This window comes from Gossypium arboreum, chromosome 8 (assembly GCF_025698485.1).
Source record: "Gossypium arboreum isolate Shixiya-1 chromosome 8, ASM2569848v2, whole genome shotgun sequence".
NCBI classification, from domain to species: domain Eukaryota; kingdom Viridiplantae; phylum Streptophyta; class Magnoliopsida; order Malvales; family Malvaceae; genus Gossypium; species Gossypium arboreum.
The window spans coordinates 2,584,165-2,608,421 of NC_069077.1; the positions used below are offsets into that span (position 1 = coordinate 2,584,165).

Consider the following 24,257-nt stretch of genomic DNA (forward strand, 5'->3'; position numbering starts at 1 on the left):
GCGTTCTTCCTTCTTAACTCTATCACTGCTGTGACCTTTTCCTCCTCTTTCTTTGCTTTTCCTTCCAAAACTCCATTCCTCCCTTGATATTGCTAATTTCTTCCTTCCATTCTCATTGTCGACTTGCCCAACCCGCTATTCTTTATAGTGTTTCTTAATTTCTTGTTTTCCAAATGAAGGTCCCTTAAGTCGTTTCTCACAATCTCGCTTCTCTTTGTACTTTTTCAGTTCTGGATCTTTCAAGTAACAAGATATTAATTACTATAAAAATTATTAGCATGATAAAAATCAAGTAACAAGAATTAAGATAAAGTCATTATATATATTGTGTTAGTATAAAAATTTAGTTGATAATGTAATTACTAATAAAAATAACAAGAAAAATGTTAGCATATGTAATTTTATCTAATTATTACAATGCTACATGTTTGTCACGTTATTCCCTCTTTATTATTTAACTTAAGCTCATTTTCATCATATGTTGGTCATTAACCGAATTCATCATCATTATCTGAATTTGTATCATTAAAATTATCGATATTTCTTTTCTTTTTTTCTTTTTTCCATGTAATCTTTGAGGTATAGATCATCTCAAATTCACTTATGAATGAAGTTATGAAGTACGCGACATACTAGTATGAGCTAACTTTGTTGTTTTTATGGTAAACTAAAGTGATGTTGTTAATACAAGAAATATTTTTTAGAACAACAAATATTGTCCTATCAACCACATTTCAAAGCCTAAAATATCTCAATTTAAAGAGTTTGTAAGTCATCTCTGGTGCTTGCATCTAGTTCCATTCTCTCAAATGGTATCGTACCTCACAATATAGTGCAATAAAACATTTTGTATTTGCATACTTAGCATCTACCATGTAATTTTTGAGTTCAAGGTGCAAATAGATTCGTAAATTTAATCATATAAACTTAATTTGGAGAAAGACTTATGTTATGTTATAGCAATTTTTATAATACGTAAATTAATTAAAAATAATAAAGCTTATAATACATAACATTTATAAATAATTTTTATAAAGTATCCAATAACTTTTGTAACATTCGTGGGGTATGATACCATGTAAGATAATAATGCTAGACACAGCTCATGAATTATTTAATTTGAAACATTCAAGGTTTCAAAACGTGGTTAAGAAGAAATTTATTGTCCTAACAAAAATATTTCTCTTATTAACATCACTTTAGTATAACATAAAAAAAAATATTGGATCGTTCTAGTATGTTGCACATTTCACAACTTCAATTATAGATGAAATAGAGATGGTCAATACTTTGAAAAGTATATGAAAGAAGGAGATCTTGATGATGCAAATTCAAATTCAGATAATGATGAACTTGGTCAAAGGCCAACAGATGATGATAAGAAACACATGTTAAATATTAAAAAGGGAATAACCCAACAAATACGAACTAGAACAAATAAATAAAATTGCATATGATATATATATATATATGTAGCGATGTAAAAATTGGTTTTGGGGTCGCTAATTGTGGTGATCTGTTGGAAACTTGGAAATTGGAGTTTAATTTTTAAATGAAAAAGAGGAGTCGCCACCGATCCTTTTTATAGGTATGATCGGACACCTTTATAAATTTATCTTTGAAATGAAAAGAAGGCTGAATTTAAGTCCACATTAAAATCCAGAGAAGAAATTAGGGTTCGGGAGTCGGTTACGCGCGAGGAAGGTATTAGCACCCTCGCGACGCCCAAAATTGGTATCTCATAAACACGTGTTGTCTTAATTTTCAAAAATACGAGTTTAAGGTGAAATTTAATCGTAATCCGATTAAAAAGACGAGAAATTTTGGTTTATCCTGGTTTTTGAGAAGGGTATATCGCTTTAACACGAGTCAATTGACGTTCACCCAACATAGCGATGAACTCGATGACTTAATGTTAAATCGGTATATTACCTTGATTATTGAAGTTAATTAGCAAAACGTGAATGGGATTTTGAAATAACGTAAAGTAAATTGGAATAAATAAATGGGAGAATTTAAACATTTTGAAACGAATATCGTAATATGGTAAGAACATCTAAAGATACTAACAATACGTATAAAATTAGATGTGATCACAATATTGAATGTGAACACGTAATGAAGATACATATGTAAAATGACATTAAGATCATATACACAAAACATATACGTGTAGGTAGTGATAATGTTAGAAATATATTATATATATTGTTTGAACCATATACGAGATGATGAAAATATAAGGCCTCGTGGACATACACGTAATGATACTAAATATATATACTTACTAGATATATATACACATAGTATAAATGTACATACATAATATTTATTAGGAATACTATAAACGTAAAAGTGTATTTATATTAACAATAATAATAATGTATGTACACCAAATAATAACATATATGTAACAATAATGAAAATAATCAATAGAAGAATAAATAATATGACATACGAAAATAATGCGAATAAAGAGTACATGTATATACATATGTACGATAAAACACGGATGTTAATTATATAATAAAGTATAATAATGAATGGCATGATATACGAAAACAAAAAGCATACATACGCACGTATAATAAAATATGTATACTAATATATAACAAAACATAAAAACACTAAAATATATGTATGATACATAAGGGTATACAAGAACATATCTTATACATAAAGTGATATGGAAATATACATGTGTAATATGATATTAAAACATTAACCTACATGATACATATGAAGTATAGTATTAAGAACACAAAATATATATAATGCTAAAACATTTAAGTAATATATACACATAAAAAGAAAACTAGTAATAATATCATTTAGATATATACAAATATATTAAACATGTACACGCACTACAAATATAATATATACGAACATGAACTAATAATAATAACAATGATGATTTTAAACAAGCACATTATTAATAAACTATTAGAATAAAGCGAGTAAAATATAAAATATATATATACGTATATATATATTTATACGTACTTAAAAAATATTTATTAACACCTAATAATAATAATAATAAGAACAAGAATAATAAAAAAACATGGATATTTAAATGGAAAAACAAAAAAAGGATTAAAATTAAATCAAAAACAAAGTTATGGGGCTAATGTAAAAAGAAAATAAAAAGAAAGGATTGATTTGAACACGCGAGAAAAATGTGGGGGGTCAGGACAGCAATAATTCCATTTCCTCAAAACGCATAGCAGTGTGGGGGACCAAATTGAAAAGAACGCTAAATAACGGGACCAAATTAAAAGTAGGAAAAACCTGATTGCAAACACATGAAAAAGCGGAAGGGCTGATTGCGCAAATAGCCCTTCCGCTGTTAAAAACACGCGGATCCTGTGGTTTGCGGGTCGGGTCGACCCGACCCTGGGCCTAAACGGCATCGTTTCGAGATAACTGGGGGGGACCAAAACGGTGCGTTTTGGTCCCCTATAAAAGACAAAATTTTCGGAAAAAAAAACATTTGAGAAGGGGAGAAGAAAAAAAAAGAAGAGAGAAAAGGAGAGGAGAGAAAGGAGAGGGGGAGAGGGGAAGGCTCCGGCCATGGGCGGTCATCATCACGGTCACGGACGGTCACACGAGCCCCACGGCGGCCGGGCAAACCTCCGTGCACTGATGGCGGATTTTCGAAAAGGTTAGATTTTTCCCATTTTTTATATTTTTGTATTATATTTTCAGATAGTTAATATTTATTTAATATGCTTGTGCGAAGAAAAAGATCGAAAACAGTAACTAAAATGAAATGGAATCACTTAGGATCTTTACCACTTTCGATTCTCTGATCTTTGGTGTTCGCTCCTTCTGTGTTGATACCTGTTTTGGATTGGTTTTTCTCGCTCTATTTACTGTTTCTTTGTTTTGAATTATCTCTGTATTCTCAAAAACTCCAATCCTCTTTACAGTGTTTCATTCGGCTTTTTATATAGCCCCCATTAGTTACAACATTTTTTTTTTTAAGCTTTTCTCCATTACTCCCTGTCGTCTGCTTTGTCTTGGTGTTTGTTTTATTTTGCAGGGTATGGAGGCCCAGACGCGTGCGTGGAGGCATATGACGTGCGTGGGGGTTGAGTGGTCACGCACATGGGCAACGGCGCAAGTGGGGTTCGGCGTAAGTGGGGAGGCAAGTGGGATGCTGAGCAGGCTAGGGTTTCTGTTCTTGGGCTTAGGTTCAGTTGGGCTAAGGGTTTTGTATTGGGTTTGGGGTGCAAAAGGGGTAAATGGGCTGACTAGGTTAGCTTAATTAAAAATGGGTTTGGTATTAGTGGGCCAAAATTGGCCTACTACAATATATTTGTAATCATATTATCAATTACTTTTTTAGACTAACACAATGCATATGATTATTTTATTTTATTTTTGTTACTTTATCAAAAGTTATTTTTGTCGTAGTAATTAATATATTTTAAAATGAAAATTAGTTAACTGTGTAATTAAAAATTATACTACTAAACATGTCTAGAAAATTACAATTTATTGTAATTAGAAGAAAATATAAATATTACCCTAATAATTACATTTTTATTCAATTACTCAGTATTGTTCAATCACACCCTTAACTCTACAAATCTTCTAACTCAACAATTTTAATATAACGAGATTTAAAAAAAAAAAAATTCATGTTTCAAGGTGGCGTAGGTTGGTTTTTCAATTAAAATCTTTAGATCAAATCTGCCCACCCTAATATATTCATCAATACACCCTCATTTAATTTTATAATTTGGTGTCAATTGAGTTTTAACTCGATTAGTATGAATGTTATTGTTAGTATAGAAGGATATGAGTTCGAATGTATTGAAGCGTATTATTCTCCTATTTAAGGGTTGAGAAGGAACTATAAATAGTTTTAAGCATTGTATCAAAAACAGCAGATATGACCACAACGAAATTGTTCAAAAATAATTTCTATAACTTGTTTCAATTGCTTTTAATTATAATTTCTTATTTTTATAGTATAACAAATATTTTAGTTTTATAAATACTTTTGAATATTTCATCGAATAAAAATTAATATAATAAAAAAATTATTTAAAATTTTGAGATAAATTAATAGTAATAATTTTAATAATAGAAAATATATAAAAAATGTTAAGTTGGGTTAGGTTGGGTTGAATAAAAAATCACTTGACTTGCTCTGTTAATTCAATATCAATATTTTATGATCTAATTTTAATCCGAATTAAACCATTCTTTTTCGACCCTAATCCAAATTAAATCATTCTTTTTTGACACTTGAACAAATCTATTCTTGATTATTAAATTTTAAGCTTGGTGCCCAAGTCAAGACTTGTAAATTTGGCATATTTTAACTTAGGTTGGACTTCATGTATTGACGGCGGCATTACTTAGGAGTTGGGACTATTTGACCGTTGAAAAAAACATATTGGGAAAATTTAAATTTTGGGGCACCTAATTTTCTGTAAATTTTCAACTATGATGTATATCCATAAATCAGATACATTAGCATGCTTACATTAGGTTTTTTTTTTTTTGTTTAATCTTGTCTGATTTGAATGATGCAATTTAGAAAACTGAATTATCAAATAGTATCACTTTGACTTAATGGGCTGCCAATTTTGACTTATTATTTTTGTTTATGAACCGGCAAAATTGACTCCATATGGCCCGCCAAAATATATTAATCTATAATAAAATATAATATATACTTTTTATATATTTATTCAGCTGAATAAGAATCGGATTAAATTGATCAGTTAAATTAATTAGTTTGAGAGTCGATAATTATATTGATTCGGGCAAAAAGATTAAATTAATCTTTTAATACACTATTCAAAATCGATAAAAATCGGAATTCGAGATAAAAAATAACAATTGAACTAGTTGAATTGGATTATAAATTTAATTTTTTATGGGAAGGATCCATATTTTACACCATTTCGTGGTTTTTTGTATGATTAATACTTTAATGATACAACCATCGTATTTCATATTTCACTTATATAAATCGTGCACCTCAAATTTAACATAAATAAAAATTTCTAACTATTTATTTATGTAAAAATTCAACCGCTTAATAAATAATAATATTTATAGTATTTTAGACCGATATGGTAGAGATTTCGGATCGGTTCAAAAATTTATATGCATAATAAATATAATTATATCAATAAATATAACAATTGAATCGTGAAAATATTAAGTATACAAAAATATATGGAAGCGTGTAAAACTATTTTAATTTTACATCGATGGTAGTAGATCCTCCTATATTTTTTATTACATTGAAATTATTTATTTAATTATTGTTTCACCAGTTGTGGAACCAATTTTATGTTAAAATAGTTTTAATTGAATTATTAAATTTTTAAAGGAGCCATAAATAATATTTTCTATTTAACCAAAAGACTAAAAATGGTTAAATTGAATAATTAAAATTTGGAAGGATAAAAAAAATTATACCATTAAAGCAATGCCAAGGCCCCAACATGAGAAAGTAACATAAATACAATTAAATAAGTAAATCCACTAAAATCTACACAAAACGAATTATTCTTGTATTAAGATTTATATAAAATTGAATGTGGTGTGTGATGGTATGATGGTTAATCGTGTTCCTTATTTTAAGTGTGTTCTGAGTTTGAGTTACGCTAATCGTGTTTGTTGTTCGGGATTTACTCTATTATTATTAACATTTATTGTTAAAATTCAATCCTCACTTTGAAAATGGAGCATCAACATCTACTCCCTTAATGGATATTTAGAATACAAAATGTTAATGATTGAATTTACTCCGATAAATATCTTATCGAAATTTGCTTTATTTATTACACTCATCCTTTGTTTCCTATCTTTTAACCTTTTTCATATATAAAAAAATAATAATCAAAGCCCTCAAAAACAACCAACTCTACAGATTGCTTGGGGACACCTCTAAATGGTAGGGTATAGGTTTTGGACAAATCTTATCACTTGTGTGTCGCGTGCAACTCACAATCACCTTTAAAAATAATTTAAACAATTCCATAAATCAATTAAATTATTTTTAAAAAGGTTAAAATTGTAGTTAATCCATATACTTTGATAAAATTTGATATTTTGTCCCTCCATTTACTTTTAAAAATTTATATCTATTTTGTTAACTTAAAATCCTAGTCTAATCATTAAAATTAGATGTATTTTTCTTTAAATTTTACCAAATTGACAAATTGATTAGGTTGTTTTCATCTGATGTGATATGCAATTGAAGAAAAATAAACACATTAAGTTATTAGATTTTAACGAAAATTACCGACGATGATAATGAATAGATTAAGATTTTTAATTTGAGAAAAGTATTTACTTTTAAAGTACAATGACTAAATCTCAAATTTTCAAAGTATAGGGCTAATTGCGTATTTTAACTTTTTCTAAATTTTTTAATAAATTAGAAATATTCTCACTATCTAATTATAAAGTTTGATCTCAATATTCTCAATATTTTAAAAAAATATTCTCTTCCAACTTTTGTGTTGTAATTTGGATAATTTATGAGATTAGTTTACTTACTTTTCAGAAAAAATCTTGTGAAATTCAGACCATAATTATTATTATTTTTAAAAATAACAATAATTATTAAAATAAAAATAAAAACAAGGAATGGGGACAAATCCTTCACATGTACAACATTTTGCTATTTGTACAGCATGATTATCTTCTTTGACCCACCAACTTCACGTGATAAAGAATTGTTTATAGATAGGATCAAATCGAATTAAACTAAAATAATTTTTGAGAAATTAATATTTAAATCCATGTTATTTAAGGTGCTAATGAGAGCTTTACTTGGCAATTGAATTAAATTTCAAGGTTAGAAAACAAATTATTCAATTTTGTTTTAAGCTTGGAAGTTAATTTATTTTTAAAAAATACATAAAATTTTAAAATTATTATTATTTAAAATAAATAACACTTTTATTTTCCTACAAACAAATTTCCATCTAAATAATCAACACTTTACCGAAAATAAATATTTCTAAATTTTCAACCCCATTTTGAGGCTTTTTATTACAATATTATTCTTAATTATTTTTCAAATTTGTTTATGTAGAGTTCAACAACGTAAAAGCTAAGGAAGAGATAGTGATGGTTTTATGAATATCGGTTCATTTAAAAAAGTCGAGAGTCAGACAATAACAAAAGGATAAGTTGATTGTTTGAAAGAGAACAGTTGCTCAGAGTAACTTTAGAATATTTAGAAAATCATCCCTTCTTCCTCAATAAGAAGATATTTACAAGAGAGATTCACTTGTTCATTAGTGTGGTGTGGTAGGATAAGCATTCAATCTTGCCAAATACATAAAGAATATTCATAGGCGTATATTATGAGATCTTATCGGTATGAGACTTAAATAAACGCCTCATTATATCAAGAGTATTGAGAGGTGTTCTCACCTAACACTCAACCTTGATAATGGGAGGGTGCCATTCCTTTACTTCGAGAGAGTGGTCTAATTGAACATCTCTTTTGGCAATAGTCAATAATAGGTCAACTCTGTTTAAGAAGTTGACACGTTTTCACACGATAGAGAGATATAACAAAACTATTATATCTTTCGAAATTAAAAACAATTTTTTTTTACTTATTTCGAGATTTATGAATTCTGAAACTATTGGAAAAAAAAATTCAAGGGATAAAAAAGAAAAGAAAAAGAGAGAGTCTATTTTGAACTTATCGGAAAAAATATTATCCATTGTAAAACATTTTGGTGGTAAGATAAATATAATAAATTTACATAAACGTGATAAGTTTTGTGTTCTTCAAAAATTAAATTTTAGTCCTTATATTTTTATTTTTGGGAATTTAGTTAATTTGTGTTTTAGATTTCAAAATTTAAGTCTAATTGTTAATTAAATTTATTTTTGGTTAAAATTATGGATGTGATATTTTGAAATAATAAAATAATAACTTAGTAAACATGTAACTAAAATAATGATGTTATGATGAACTTTAATTTAACAAAATAATTTTTATAATATTAATAATTAGACCTAAAATTTAAAATCTAAAAATAAAATAATTAAATTATTTAAGGAATTAGGTAAGATTTTAGATTATTAGAAAAGGTAAGATAAAATTTTAAAAGTGGGAGACGAGAGAGAAACCAAATGTTAGATGACGGGTTTATTACGAATTAGTTTTTAATGTCTCTCGTGAAATCATCACTAAACATTTTCAATATTTTTTAAGAAAAATAACACACATCAGCGTTACAATAAAATCATTAATTGATATATATAATGATTTTGTTCTAACTTTGAAAAGTTGTCCACTTTTCTAAATAATATAAAAATTAATATAAAATTCTAATTTTTTTGCCTATTTGATATATTAAAAAACCCAAATAATTAAAAATTGTAAAATAAATTATTTATATTGTTTAAATATTTGCTGATATTAAATCTCATATTTAGACCTGAAAATTCGTTCTTCTAGGCTCTACCCCGATAAAATAAAGATATTGATTCTAAGTTTCAATTTAAATTTAAAGAATCCTTTTCTCTAACCAATGAAAGTAATATAGAGGTCTTTTGATGAAAACAAAAGAAGAAAGAAAGCAATATGGAGGTCTTTATATTATAAATTAGATTGTATTTTTTTCCTTTTACTTAAAAATAGATAAATTAGTCCCTATTTATCGAACAAATAGTAAATTAATCATTCGATTAAAGTTCTATCCAATTCTACCATTAAAAATTAGTCTTTATATGTCAACATGAGCCACATCAGTTTTAATAGTAGAAATTGATGAAATTTTAATAGAAATGATCAATTTATTCTTTGATCTAATATATATAGATCAATTTACCTATTTTTCAATAAAAGGGCAAAGAGTTAATTTGAGTTTCAGTATAAGGAACTCTATGCTACCTTTTTTTTTAATATTATATATTATACTGATTAAATATATAAAATATATATAATATATAAAATGTTTAAAAATATTTAAAATATTTTTATAAAATTCTAAAATATATAATTATAAATTTAAAATATTAAAATAATATATACAAATTGAAAAATGTTAAAAATTAAAAAATATATTTAAATTTCAAGTAATTGTAAAAAAATTCAAATTTAAATGCTTTTTAGAATTTTAGAATTATATATTTTAGAATATTATAAAAATTATTTTAAACTTTAAAAATTTACATTTTTTGTAATAATACTATTAATTTCAACTAATTTATTTTCAATTATTTTTAAAATTATATTTTTATAAATTATATTTTTCTAGATTATATATATTCAATTTTTATATACTTATTTCTATTTTTTATAGTGTATATTTTTGATAAAAGATATTTATTTTTTACATAAAGATGTCACGTGACACTTCGTAATTGGCTATAATATTTTCTTTAACGTCTGTCAGAAAATAAATTAAAAAATAACTTTAGATACCAAAATAAATAATGTGTAAACTTTAGAGTCCAAATCGTCAATTAAGCCTTAAAAAGACAAAACGAACAAAGCGTGGAATAAGCTGGTTGGGCAAAGATAGGAGCTGCCACTTTTGATCCATTTGCTGTTAAAAACTATTCACCAATTTTATTTTTTTTTGGTCTATTTTGAATGATTCTTTCATTTGTCAATTAAACACTAAATTAACAAAAAAAGAAATTTTGGATTTTGGGAGAAATTTAAATTATGGCATCGCACCCAATATTTTGTGTGGAGAGTGTCAGCGGTTTTAATCAGAAATTTCTGGATTGAAAACGACAAAAAATGACACCTAATACTACCATGTGTGATTTGATTTAATTATTAATATGCTAATATTGTTTCGATTATATCGTTCTTCATAATTTTTGGTCCTTCAATTTAACAATCGATTCATTTTAGTATCTGTGTTTTTTTTTCATTTCGGTACAATAAATTGACAACAAGTTCTTTTTTTTTTAAATATATTTTTGTTGAAGGTAAACCAGCTCCTTCAAAATAAGTCGTCCGTCGGGTAATTTGTTAGACCCCCAATAATTGAAGATATTGTTCTTATATCAAGATTTTGTCCGTGGTCTTTGTGGAGAGTCGTGTATGTTGAAGGTGGTGCTCGATTGGTGGAGATATGACCTATAAGACTTGATAGAGGTATTAGTGTAGGGTCAGTGAATAATAATTGAGCTACTTGATTGTATTTTCACCACCTGAGCCGTCCCATTTTGTGAACTGTACACTATTTTCTGCAAAGGCCGAGGACAAAATCTCGACATGAGGACAATACTTTTGATTGTTGTGGGCTTGATCAACTGCTTGGCAGACGATATTTCAAAGATTTCTCTTGAAGGAGTTGACCCACTCTCAATAGTCTTTAAATTTTTAGTTGATGACGTGCAAGGGCGGAGCCAGGGGATTGGTAGGGGCCTCGCCCCCCCTAAAATAGAATAATTGACTTTTAGTTCTTTTATATTTATGGACTTTAAATTTAGTATACAGTAAAATTACAATTTACCCTCTTCAAATGATAAAAGTTTGATTTAGTCATTTAAAAATTATAAAAATATAAGCTATTAAAAAGGTAAAATTACATTTTTGCTATCGTAAAAATATATAACTTAATTCCGACCCTCTCAAAGAAATTCCTCACTTTGCCCTTGACGATGTGGCACAACTTTAAATTGTTATCTCATTAAATTTTGACCGGATCTAGATTCAGAGACCAAAACCGACTTATTTGCCAATTTCAAATAGCATTGTGGACCCAAAATCAATACTAAAATTGATTAAATTATCAAGTTTAGGGTTAAAAATTATATTAATTAAAAATTAAAATAAAAAATAGGGTTTAAATAGAATAATTAAGATAAATTTTGAATAAACTTTCAATTGGATACAATGTATATAAAATTATTAAATTAAATATAAAAGAATAATTAAAAATTGAAACTATTTTCAAAGACAAAAAAAAAATGAAACTATTTGAATAATGTGAAGTAGATTTGTTATTTTAATGTGATGTGGGTTATATTATACAAATATAATAAAATATTTAAAACATGACATGATATAAATATGCATGTGAAATAAAACGTGATGTAAAGCTACAATTTATTTCAATATATCTATTAAATAAATATTTGCTGTCGCAATAAAATTTAAGAATATTTTTTTATAAATTAGTCATTAAATTATAGGTTATCTATTTAATTTTTTAATTAAAAACTGTTACAATTTAGTCATTAAACTATTCGAATTTCTCATTTAAGTTTACGAATTATTCAAAAGTTTTTTATTTAGGTCACTGGGTTGTTAAATTTTTTCTTTTAAAGTTCTACTAGCGAGCTCCAAGCAACGATACAACAGTCAGTATGGTAGATCAGTACTCATCGACAAGTAAAAGAACATACCTTAGACCTGAGTCGATCTAACGATTAGTGTCAGAGACCGAAGAAAAAAGTTGTTTAAATTTGACTTGCAGATTTGTAACTTCCAAAGGTGTTTCCGTGAAAAAATTAAACTGTAAAAGAGAAAGGAAGAAAGAACTTTCGATTGATGAAGACAATATGAATAAAGAAAGCCACATAGCATCCATTTTAACAACTCAATAACTTAAATGAAAATTTTTGAATAATTCAGTGACTAAATTATAATTTTTTAATTAAATAACAAAAAAATTACCCATAATTTAATAACTAATGATATAATTTACCCTTTTTAATTTCCATTTGAAGTTATGAAAAACCTTTTACTGCTTAAAATTATATTTTATATATTATTATAAAATATTTGACTAAATTTAGTTTCAATAATGTTTCAATCTTTGAATTTATCAAAATAATTTTCTCACTTTTAAAAATTCAGTCTCTCAATTCCTATACTTTATTCAAGTTTGCTATAATTTAATTAATTTTAATTTTTATACATTTCAAATATAGTTTATGTATTTTGTAAATTTTGAAATTTCAATATTGATCCGTAACAATTAAGATTTTCTTATTAGTCTTATATCATGCATAAAAGTTGTAAATTTAATCTATGTTCTTTAATTGGATTATTCCTAATCCTTATAATTTTGAATTTCAAATTTAAATTTTGACACAAAATTGTTAACGACATTAATTAACTTTTTTTGTGAATAATACATGAATTCTAAGATTTGGTGCCTATATTTTTTTGTCCAATTTAGTACTTAAACTTGACAATTAGATTTATTTGTGTACCTAAATTTAAAAAAATGTATACTTTTGACTATGTAGTACAATTTCTGAGTGTCACACCATCAAATTCTGATAGGATTAAGGTTTAAGAACCAAAATAGACCTAATTACAAAGTTTAAACCATGTTCTAAAGTAGACTTAATTACCAATTTTAGGGACTAAAATTTATATTAATCTAGTTTTTAAAAAATGTAAACTATATTAGCTGTCATCCAATTATGGTTTTTTCCTTTTTTATCACCCAACTATTAGTAAATTTATTTTTTGGTCATTAAACTATAAAAAGTTACAAAATAATTACACAACTATTCTTTAAAATTTGGGTGTTTCAATATTTACGTTACCCGATTGATGACAAAAAAGACAAAATTAAATGAAAAAAAATCATAATTGAGTGAACTCTATTATAATTTACCCTTTTAAAGAAAAAAAGAAATTAAGAGTCAAAATTTCAATCTATAAAAAATGAATAAAACATAGGCAAAAGACATTAAACAACAAATTGGCCGATTCCATTGACAGAGTAGAGCATATGCAGAGAGCAGCACAGACCAACAAATGCTTATGCTTTTAAATACTCCATACGCCCTCTCACTTTCTCGCTCATTAGCTTCTTCCTCTTTCCCTTCTCCTCCCACGCGCCGCCTTCTTTCCCTTTCTTCCACTTTTACCCTTCCTCCCCCTCGATTCCCCCATTCCTCCCTCGTTTCCTCGAGGGTATCCCCGTCTTTTCGCACCCAAGCTTCAGCCGCCACCGCGACCATGGGTGACGCTCCCGACGTTGGTATGGACGCTGTCCAAAGACGCCTCATGTTTGAGGATGAGTGAGTTCTCCACTTTTCCCCGATTCCCCTTTTTTTCGCCCTTATTTACGGTTTTGCCATTTTTCCATTGCCTTCTGTTTGATGCTATGTTTGATTACCGAGGAAAATGATGGATAAAAGAAGGGAAGTTTAAGCTAAAGTTAACTGAGTTCATTTGGTTCCCTTTTTTTCTTTTTATCTTTTGAAAATCTATGTTATCGTTTTACAACCAACGTAACTGAAATTTAAGCTTGTTTAATAACTTTGTTGATTGAAACCCAGTTTTAATTGCCCCTTTTCTTTTATCAATACATATAAATTTCACATAGACTTGTTGTATAGAATAAAGCATACGTATATGTGTGTTCAACGCTGGTAAGCATTGAAAGTGGACTTAAACTGATAATTTATTTAGCTACATGATTTGATGATTTATGAGATTGGAATTTTTGTAACTCTGGTTGGTGATTCAAAGGGAAAATGTTTGGGGAACCTCTTTTGTAACAGAGAAATAATTTCCCTTTTCTTTCATTGTGTCAGAGCCTGTTAAAATTTGAGCCATATTTGTATGTTGACTGCTGAAAATTATTTTAATACATCAGCGAAAAAAGGGAAAAATATTTTTTAAATTCCTGATACGATGACCATAGTTTTATTCATATTATTGGATGATCATCTTTTGACGGCTGGATATATCGACTGCAAAAAATGAATAGGATGATATTGCTAGCTAGTCCCATATTAATTAGTTAATAATATTATTATTATCTTGGATGCTATCTATTTTTTATGGCAATTATGAAGCCAGAAAACAGAAGCACCCTGACTGTATGTAATGCTAACATATGCTTCAGAATTTTTTATCAGTTCCATACTGTATGTAACCTACTGGCCTTTGTTTCGATCTTCTTGTAGATGTATTTTAGTGGACGAGAGTGATAATGTTGTTGGCCATGAATCGAAGTACAACTGTAAGTAAAATGTCTATGATGCAGTTTCCATGGCATAGCACTTTGATTTTCATTATTTTTGTACTTCCTTTTTCTACGTTGTATATGCTCACTTTCTCTTTCCTGAAGTTCAATGGACTGCATATGATGTAATCTGGTCATGGAAAGAAACTTTTTATTTTGATGACCAAATAGCTATGTTAACCGTCCAGTCACAAGATTAGTTATTAACTGAATTATGACATTTTCTCTATCTAGCTATTATTTATATGTATTTCCTCTGAATTTCTTCTTGTTTGGCACAATATAGCATTTGCACCGCTGAGTCTAGCTTCTGTGGTGGCCATCACTGATAAAAAAGACTGAGTATGTTGTGATATGTTGTAAAACGTTCATATGAAAGCTGGTAAAATTTCTTAGGACTTCCATAAATGGTTAATAAAAGAGCCCTCCTTTTATATGTGAGATTAGAAGGACATGAGGAAGCTCTATGGTTTATTGTGTTCCTAATATTTAATTAGTTTCACTTTTCTCTGAGCAGAGATTGTACGCAAATATTAAATATGGGACACTGGTTGAATGTAGTCCTGCTTTGATACTTAGTATATTGATGTTGAGATTATGATATGGTATATTGATGTTGAGATTATGATATATTTGCTCCATTGCTATACTTAGGACTTCCATAAATGGTTAATAAAAGAGCCCTCCTTTTATATGTGAGATTAGAAGGACACAAGGAAGCTGCATGGTTTTATTGTGTTCCTAATATTTAATTAGTTTCACTTTTCCTTGAGCAGAGATTGTATTCAAATATTAAATATGGGACACTGGTTGAATGTAGTCCTGCTTTGTTACTGAGTATATTGATGTTGAGATTGTGAGATATTTGCTCCTAATATTTAATTATTGAGTGTTAATATTTTTAAGTTGGCATATTATCTTGATTGGTGGAAATCATATTATTGTTGTTTTGGTGTTGAAATAAGAAAGATGATCCAGTATTAAACTTTTCGGTGACTTTCATATAGAATGGGCCTATTAATGATCTCTCAATTAGTATAAGATGGAAAAGCTTGTTTGTAGAAATTTCTTAGTACACTGGAGCCTTAAACTTATTCAGTATTTTGCAAAACCCTGGTTATACAATTGGCTGAGCCTGAATTATTTAATGCTTTTTAATTTCTTTTATAAACATTAAAAAGAAAAACCTTTAACATCAATCTTTATCAAGAACTTTTGTTATGTAAATCCAATGAGCTTATTCATTAGGCTCTAAGATGAATCACTTCATGTGCATGTGGGTCCTTTATTCTGTTTATCATTTAAGAAGTGAAGATAAAAAAAATGCTTGAATCTCTGGCCTGGATGCTGAATCTTTGAGTTTGTGTTTTACATTTGCATTATGGGAATTAAAGGACGTTAGTCTCTTTTTCTGCAGTCAATTTCTTCAGTATGTTGCCTTTATTTTTGCATTTTTAAAACCGGTTTGAAAATTTACAGGTCATTTGTGGGAAAAGATTCTAACTGGAAAGATGCTGCATAGAGCATTCAGTGTATTTTTGTTTAACACAAAATATGAGTTGCTCCTTCAGGTAACATGATAGAATATGGATAGTTGAGATATTTAGAACTGTTGTTTCAAACTTCAGCATTATAATGACCATGAAGCAAACATGTTATGCCATTGAGTGTATTTATTCACCTTGTTTTCTTTATCATTTACATTCATTGGAAATCATGCTTTTGGAATCTAAATCGCTGTCCTTTTTATCATTTAGAGAACCTTACTAGTCCTAAACCCCAAAGTAAAAGGAGAATCGATAATAGTTCGAAGTTGGACAGGCTGACCACTATTAAGTCAATTTCTGTAGGGTCAGTTGCTTTTACTTATGGAATGGTTGTTAAAACAAATAAGAGAAAGTAAAAAAAAAAAAAAAGTGGGGAGCAGGATATTGTTCCTGGTCTTTGGCTTTGCCTGGTAAGATGAAAGAAAAATGGAAATATGGAAAATTGAAGGTGTGGTAAAGTAGAAAGATAAAAGAATATATTTGTTCTTTCTATTGGTGTGCTTGGTAGGAAAAATAAAAAAATTAAAAGAAAAAAGTACTTTTTTTTTTTTCATTCATTGCTTGGTATAGTTGAAAAATGAGAAAAAAGAAAATGCATAATTTTGAACACTTAACTTACATCTCTCTTTTTCTCTTCTCTTATCTTTCCAATTTGGAATGATTTGTTTTTATGCATTTGGAGAGAGCGGTGTCATATTTCCTATTTTCCATCCTTCCACTTTTCTGTTTAACCAAGCACACTCTTAGTGGAGAGTTAGCACCTCTAACTCCACTCTTAATTTCTATTTGGTTCCAGCTATGACACCAAATACATTGCATAGCTTTTTTTTTTGTTCTTGTTTGTGCCAATTCAAAATGTATATGCTTGATAGCATCATCGCATATGCTAGTTATGCTTTGTAAATATTCAATGTGGAAAGTTTTTTTCACTTGCCTTTCCTTTCGGGTATTTTGGCAGCAACGATCTGCAACAAAGGTAACATTCCCTCTTGTCTGGACAAACACCTGTTGCAGCCATCCTTTATATCGTGAATCTGAGCTTATTTCTGAGAATCATCTTGGTATATATCTTCTGCACCTGTTCAATCTACCTGCACTTTTTTCTTACTGTGGCTGATAAAAATTTCCTATTTCCTTCTTTAATTTTCTGCTTACAGGGGTGAGGAATGCTGCCCAAAGGAAGCTTTTGGATGAGCTCGGTATTCCTGCTGAAGATGTTCCTGTTGATCAGTTCGTCCCACTGAGCCGCATGCTCTACAAGGCACCTTCTGACGGCAAGTGGGGCGAGCATGAACGTAATACTTACACTCTTTCTCTGCTTAACATTCAGCACTAAGTTTTGCATATTTGGTCACTTCCAAGTCTTTTAACCGCAAAAAAAGTTTTTTTGGGGATACAAAGCATACCTTTGCCTATAACCCCCTAGCCTTTAAATCTAAGGGAGATACGTGCTTAAGCATGCTCTAACCTACGTCCTCTGAATTGTTGCAATAGCAACGATGCCAACTGAGCTAATGCTCAATCAGTAACCACAAAAAAGTTTTGATGGAAAGTTATTACAGTTTACAATTTACAAATATTTCAATAGCTGGTGTTACAATTATTTTGTATCCATTTCTTGGCCCACCAATTGGCATTGTGTATATTACATGACCCTGTTCATTATTTTGCAGTTGATTACCTCCTATTCATTGTCCGAGATGTTAATGTTCATCCAAACCCTGATGAGGTAGCAGAGGCTAAATACGTGAACCGTGACCAACTGAAGGAGTTACTGCGTAAAGCTGATGCTGGTGAAGACGGTTTGAAACTGTCACCATGGTTCAGACTTGTTGTGGATAATTTCTTGTTCAAGTGGTGGGATCATGTCGAAAAAGGGACCCTTAAGGAAGTAAGTGACATGGAAACCATTCATAAGCTGTGATTTAAGATTTTAGAAGCAAAAAGGACATGAAACAAAGTTTGTCAATGGGTACTTCCAGAAAGAAAAAAAAAAAAGGTTTTAATTCCAATAAATTGCAGGTTTGAAATAGTTCTTAAACATGCTGGTTGCTTAATGTTTGTAAGATCATGTTGCTGCTAAATTTTGACTTAAATGTTGCAAACTATAAGGGCATGTATTTTAGATTTGAGTTCAATAAAATAAAAGGTTATTTCTTTATATACATGATCAAGCACCCTTCTTACTGTAGCTTCGGATGATAAATTTCGAATTGCTATTTTATGGATTTTGCGCAGATATGATTTTTTTTTTCTGAAAAAAGGTAGAAGCATGTGCTGGATTGTGTTTTTGTGTTATCTGTATTTTTGAATTATTTAAATTTATTTAATTGATATAAGATATAAATTTTAACAAACATTAGATTTTGTAACACTAAAATGAATATTTTATCTTAAAAATATATTTTTTAGAATTTCTCAATAATGAATAAACTTATATTCTAATACTATTGGAAGTGTTCAATCCTTTAATGTATAATTTTAACTTTTTATTTAAAACTTTTATAAAACTATGAAAAGACAAATGACATCGTAATAACATTAATTATAATTTGAAAAATAATATCTTTGTATTTTTATAATTGAGTTATAACTCAGTTAAGTGTGACACAACTTAATAAATAATATAATAATCAATACGTTTTTTTTTCAAGATTTACTATATTTTCAATGTGTTTTTGATTTTCTTTCTTCTCTTCAGAAGATTTCCTTAAAAATATTAAAAATAATTATCTATGCTTATTTTTAAATAGAAAGATGACATAATCTGGTTCAATAGCAAATGTAAAATTTACATAAATGCTCAACTTATTAGTAGTAAAAAATATTCTTCATAAATTAAAATGAAATAGGACATGAATTTTTTTAAACAAATTATATTAAAATAAATTTATCTAATGGTTTAATACAAGGATTTTTAAAAATTAAAGTTATAAATGAATCATATTTCACAAAAATTGTGCCTACCAGTAATCACCACAAGAGCACTGGGAATCTCTAAAATGATGAAACCTCTTTGCATCTCTTACAACAATTTCTCTTCCCACCACTTTTGACATAAACTTGAATGCATTATGGCAGTCTCCACAGATCCTAAGGTTCTTAAATACCCTGACCGTGGCTCCACGAGGAAGCCTCATTAGTGCGAAAGCTACGGCAAGCTTCTCGCTGTGAGCAGACAAGACACGTTCTTTCTGATCGGACTCTATATCATGTAACACAAACTTTGTGTCCGGAACATAACCTAATCTTTTCATTTCTGGCACCAATTTGTTAAGATAACTGTACACTGCTTGCACCTCAGGGTGCACTGTGTCATCAACCAAGAAAACATGGACTTTGTTCTCGACCTCTACCCAACTACACCCAGGTTCCTTGCGTACTCCTCTATCTCTCATTAGTTTTCGTGCGTTTGCGGCATCATTCCACCTCCCAGCAGTAGCATACATATTAGACAAAAGCACGTAGCTTCCGTCATGATGTGGCATCAGTTCAATGAGTCGTTCTGCGGCTTGAATCCCCAAATCTACATTTCCATGAGTCCGACATCCAGCCAAAAGAGCCTCCCAAACTGCTGCACCCGGCTCAAAAGGCATTGATGAAATCACATCATTTGCTTCTAGGAACTTTCCAGCTCGACAAAGCACATCAACAAGACGGGCATAATGATCTTCACCTGGGGTTATTCCATAAAGCCTATCCATTAAATTGAAATAATATCGGCTTTCTTTCACTAGACCTGCATGGCTACATGCAGATAGGATTGTTAGGAAAGTAATCCGATCAGGTGATATGCCTGCCTCCAACATCTGCTCAAAAAGTTCTAATGCCTGAATACCATGCCCATGCTGGCCTAGAGCTGCAATCATGGCATTCCAAGAGACTGAATCCAAATAAGGCATAGTAAGGAAAAGTAGATTGGAAGCTTCCACAACACCACACCTTGCATACATTGTAATCAACGCATTTCCAGCCGAGAGACTTGAATCAAGCCCCAAACGAACAAGTTGAGCATGGAGTTGACGTCCATTTTCTAGTGCTCCTAACGTGGAACAAGAACTGATTGCTCCTGCAAATGCATAATCACATGGCTGAAAACCCTCTGATTTCATCTGGTTAAACAACTTCAAACCCTCTTCTCCAAATCCATTTTGTGCTAATCCTGATATCATTACATTCCATGTTAAATGGTTCCTCTCAGGCATCTGACTAAAGAAAAACCTGCCTTCATCAATACGACCGGCATTCACATAGCCAGATAAGATTGCATTCCACGAAACAATGTCTCTTACAGGCATGTTATCAAAAATCCGCCGTGCCCAATCCACTTTATCACATTTACAATACAATGTAATTAATGCATTATTCACAGGCAACGAAAAATCAACGGTAGGCTTAGCCTCTGTCCTCAAAACGTAACAATGTACTTGCTTCCCAAGATGAAATAATCCAGCATTAGCACAACAACTAATAACACTGGTATATGCAAATTCATCAATTTTAATTCCCATGAAATACATGTTCCTAAACATATCTACTGCTTCATCATAACGATTGCAATGTACGTACCCTGAAATCATTGCATTCCAAGCAACTGCCAACTTTTCACTCATCCCATCGACCAACTCTCTAGCTGCATCAAGTTCATCATTCCTGACATACCCTGTAACAATCGTTGTCCATGACAACTCATCTTTCGTATCTATCTCATCAAATAACTTCCTAGCTTCAAACATTAGTCCACAGTTAACATAAACAGAAACTAGTGCATTTAAAACCGAAGTAAAAAACCCTGTACCCGTCTTCAAAACTAAGCCATGCAATTGCTTACATTGCATTACTTTATTGACAACACGAGCCAATCCACCTAAAACAGTAGTGAAAGTAAAATCATCGGGCCTAAATTCATCACGTAACATCTGGCGAAACAGTTCAATACAAGAATTACCATCTTCATTGCGCGAATATCCTGTGATCATCGCGTTGTAGAAAACACTGTCTCGGATGCTCAAAGGAGTTTCTTCGAACATTTTCTGCGCTGTTTTAACGTCGCCTGATAAAGAATAAGCTAAAAGCAAAGATGTTCTTGAAGCTATATCCGGTTCAGGAATTTGATCGAACAGGTGGTGAGCATAGATAATCTTTGATGATTTACCATAAACATCAATGAGACGGTTGAGAAGGTGGCCACGTGGGTGGAAACCAAAAGTTATCATGTGAGAGTGGATGGTTTTGGCTAAGGAAAAAGAGGCCAAAGTTTGGGGGTAACATAGTTGCAGTTGAGAAGCGTAACGGTTAGCTACAGTACGTATAAAATCGGAACCCTTCATAATCAGTTGATTTACCCAGAATTCACAGGTTCGTTCATTTACCAGCACTAGTTCGCACCTTAGCAAGCAAGCTGCCGCGACCACTGGTCTAAGCACCCCCGGTCTCCATGCTTAAGCCAACAGGGAGACAAGCTCCTTCGAAGCTTTTAAAATATACAACTCATTTGTGTTCCTAAATTTTTGGTACCTCCACATATGGCAACCTTTAATTGTAACAAATTTTCTTTACTAAAAATATTCAAGATTATAAAATATTTAAAATAAGCTTGACTCAAGAATCTTATATTAATCACAACAGGATTGATATACTATCTGAGTTTAATATTTCTGATGTGCAGGATCCATTAAAAATGGCAAGCACAGAGCATACTTTATTAACGCTCTTATGATAACCCACATAAGATGTTTTTAGGAAGAAGAAGACTTAGAGAGGCAAGGAGAATTTAGAAAGACATGATAGATAAAACTTAAAGGTTTTATTTTCTGGATTTCTTCTTCTATATCTTACAAGAGGGAGCGCATCATCCTTTTATAGCGAGAGATGATGTATTACGACAAAATATTACACAGTACTTTAAAGATAAGCATTAGGCTGACAATAATTACACACTCGTAATGCAACTATGACTCATATATCAGACAAAGCTAGATATTTGACATAAAGTAGAACGATCTTTCATTGTTGGCATTTGAGTGGGGCATCCGGCACCGCTCGAGGAATCTTCACTGTGGCATGTCATTTCTTCATCATCGTTTATCTCCATCTTTTCTAGATTGATCTGACTATATTGCCACGGGTAGTCTTGTGACCATTCAGTGGGGTCAGGTATGCTTTTCTTGTATTCACGGAGAGCATTCAAGACTTCTAGATGGTAAGGCGTGTATGATTGAGGCCAGGTGTCCCATGGTGCGTCAATGTCTGGAGGTGGCCATATCTCAACTGGTACAGTTCTGTTGAGTTGGCATAGAAACTTTTGAAGTTCCCGGTATTGAGTCTTATCCTTGAAAACTTCATCTTCTAGAGTTTTGTGGACCCAAGAGGATGGGAAGGAATTGAGCTGAGTCTCCTTTCCACACTTAACGAAGTATTGTGGTTTATAGAAAATTATGATCATAAAAGTTCCGTAAGTTCCCTTTGATTGGTCGCAGTTTTGTTCAATTATTTCAAGCCATTGTGGGAGAGGATGGAACCAACTGAGGAAAGTGAAGAAGTTTTGATGTTCTGGTTCAATGTTTCCTCGAATAGCTTTCTTCAAGTAGTAATGGAGATCAATGGTGTTGAACTGTATGGCAATATGGTATAGATGAGTGAGATACCATAAAAACCATTTTACTTCATTTGGCTGTTCAACAAACTCAAACCTTATGGGATGGATGAAAGGGTAATCTGGATTAATTCCCCAAGGTTTTAAGATAAGGCCTCCAAAATTCTTAAAGACTTGGACCTGATATTCCAACATCATATCTTTGGCTTTTTGATGGAAACAGCTCTTTTCCACAAGTGTAATGACTTCTGGTGGGAATTCTGGGTGAAGGTTTGGAGTTACAGTGTAAGGGGTAGGTGAAGAGGATGTTGAGGAGTATGGTCTGTACATCATAATGGGTCTGGGCCAAAAGACTCTTTTGTAGGTAAGGACTTTTGGATTATCTTTGGGCTTGGAACATGGGTCTAGTTCTTTGGGCCTAGAGAGTAGGTCTGCAAGAACATTTTTCTTACCAGGGATGTGGTTGACTTCGAATGAGTATTCTGAAAACCATTCTGCCCATCTGAGAACAATTTCTCACCATGACAACTAAACCATCAACTTCCTCTTCTTTAGTTACTTTACCAGAATTTCCTCTTAAATCTCACTCTGCTAAAAAGATTTCCTCTTTATATGAGATAGAGTATATAAGTGAAGAAGATAAAGTCCAACCTACAGATTTTCCTGTTGTAAATCCCTATTCAGCCTATAAAAAATCACCTTTCTCTCCGGTTAAATCCATCAGAACACTGATAAAAGGTTCTTCAAAGCAAGTAAGGGAATATGTTCAATCCTCTCGGTTTGACAGCTTCCCCATCTATGCTTCTTCACCAGAGCAGCTCGTAGCCTTGGAGATACCAGCTGAATTTCCAACAGAATGGAAAAAGGCAGGTTATACGCACATCCATTTTGGTGCCATACGTCTAGCCTTAAACTACCATGGAACAGCCGGCAAACCAGTTGTGACGAGAATAGCACTTCTGGATTCTAGATATTTAGAATACCAGGATGCCTGTATCGTAACAATTGAAGCAACACTAAATTCTGGACTGGTGATGGTGACCCTCTTTCCAAACTTCACCATGGCATTAGCAGATCCCAGCCTCACTAGTGCTTTAAAAGTTCAAGTCCAGATAGCAGGAGCCCCACAAGTAGCCTCAGCCATAACTGCTA

General features: G+C 30.7%; 2 protein-coding genes across 3 annotated transcripts; one reads left to right on the forward strand and one right to left on the reverse strand.

Moving 5' to 3' along the window:
- Positions 1 to 13,659: 13,659 nt before the first annotated feature.
- On the forward strand, positions 13,660 to 18,675 carry LOC108468491 (isopentenyl-diphosphate Delta-isomerase I). The gene is made up of 6 exons (XM_053031986.1): positions 13,660 to 14,010; positions 14,905 to 14,960; positions 16,443 to 16,534; positions 17,469 to 17,571; positions 17,668 to 17,805; positions 18,184 to 18,675. The coding sequence occupies exons 1-6, from the start codon at positions 13,745 to 13,747 to the stop codon at positions 18,432 to 18,434; spliced, it is 906 nt and encodes a 301-aa protein (XP_052887946.1). The 5' UTR covers positions 13,660 to 13,744; the 3' UTR covers positions 18,435 to 18,675.
- A 749-nt stretch (positions 18,676 to 19,424) lies between these two features.
- Positions 19,425 to 22,130, reverse strand: LOC108468807 (pentatricopeptide repeat-containing protein At1g25360). 2 transcript variants are annotated; one of them, XM_053031377.1, is made up of 2 exons: positions 21,459 to 22,130; positions 19,425 to 21,377 (listed from the first exon to the last, which is right to left on the reverse strand). In XM_053031377.1, exons 1-2 carry the CDS (start codon positions 21,838 to 21,840, stop codon positions 19,474 to 19,476), a joined length of 2,286 nt encoding a protein of 761 aa, XP_052887337.1. In that variant the 5' UTR covers positions 21,841 to 22,130; the 3' UTR covers positions 19,425 to 19,473. The 2 variants fall into 2 exon arrangements, with proteins under 2 accessions (XP_052887337.1, XP_017625152.1); XM_017769663.2 differs by having other exon boundaries at positions 19,425 to 22,129.
- Between the last annotated feature and the right edge of the window lie 2,127 nt (positions 22,131 to 24,257).

Bases quoted from the DNA above. Each gene is read 5' to 3' on its own strand.
- LOC108468491 (XM_053031986.1), top strand. From the start codon at position 13,745: ATGCTTATGCTTTTAAATACTCCATACGCCCTCTCACTTTCTCGCTCA. The intron at 16,535-17,468 runs GTAACATGATAG...GTATTTTGGCAG, and splicing joins AATATGAGTTGCTCCTTCAG to CAACGATCTGCAACAAAGGT. The intron at 17,572-17,667 runs GTATATATCTTC...TTCTGCTTACAG, and splicing joins TATTTCTGAGAATCATCTTG to GGGTGAGGAATGCTGCCCAA.
- LOC108468807 (XM_017769663.2), bottom strand. From the start codon at position 21,840: ATGAAGGGTTCCGATTTTATACGTACTGTAGCTAACCGTTACGCTTCT.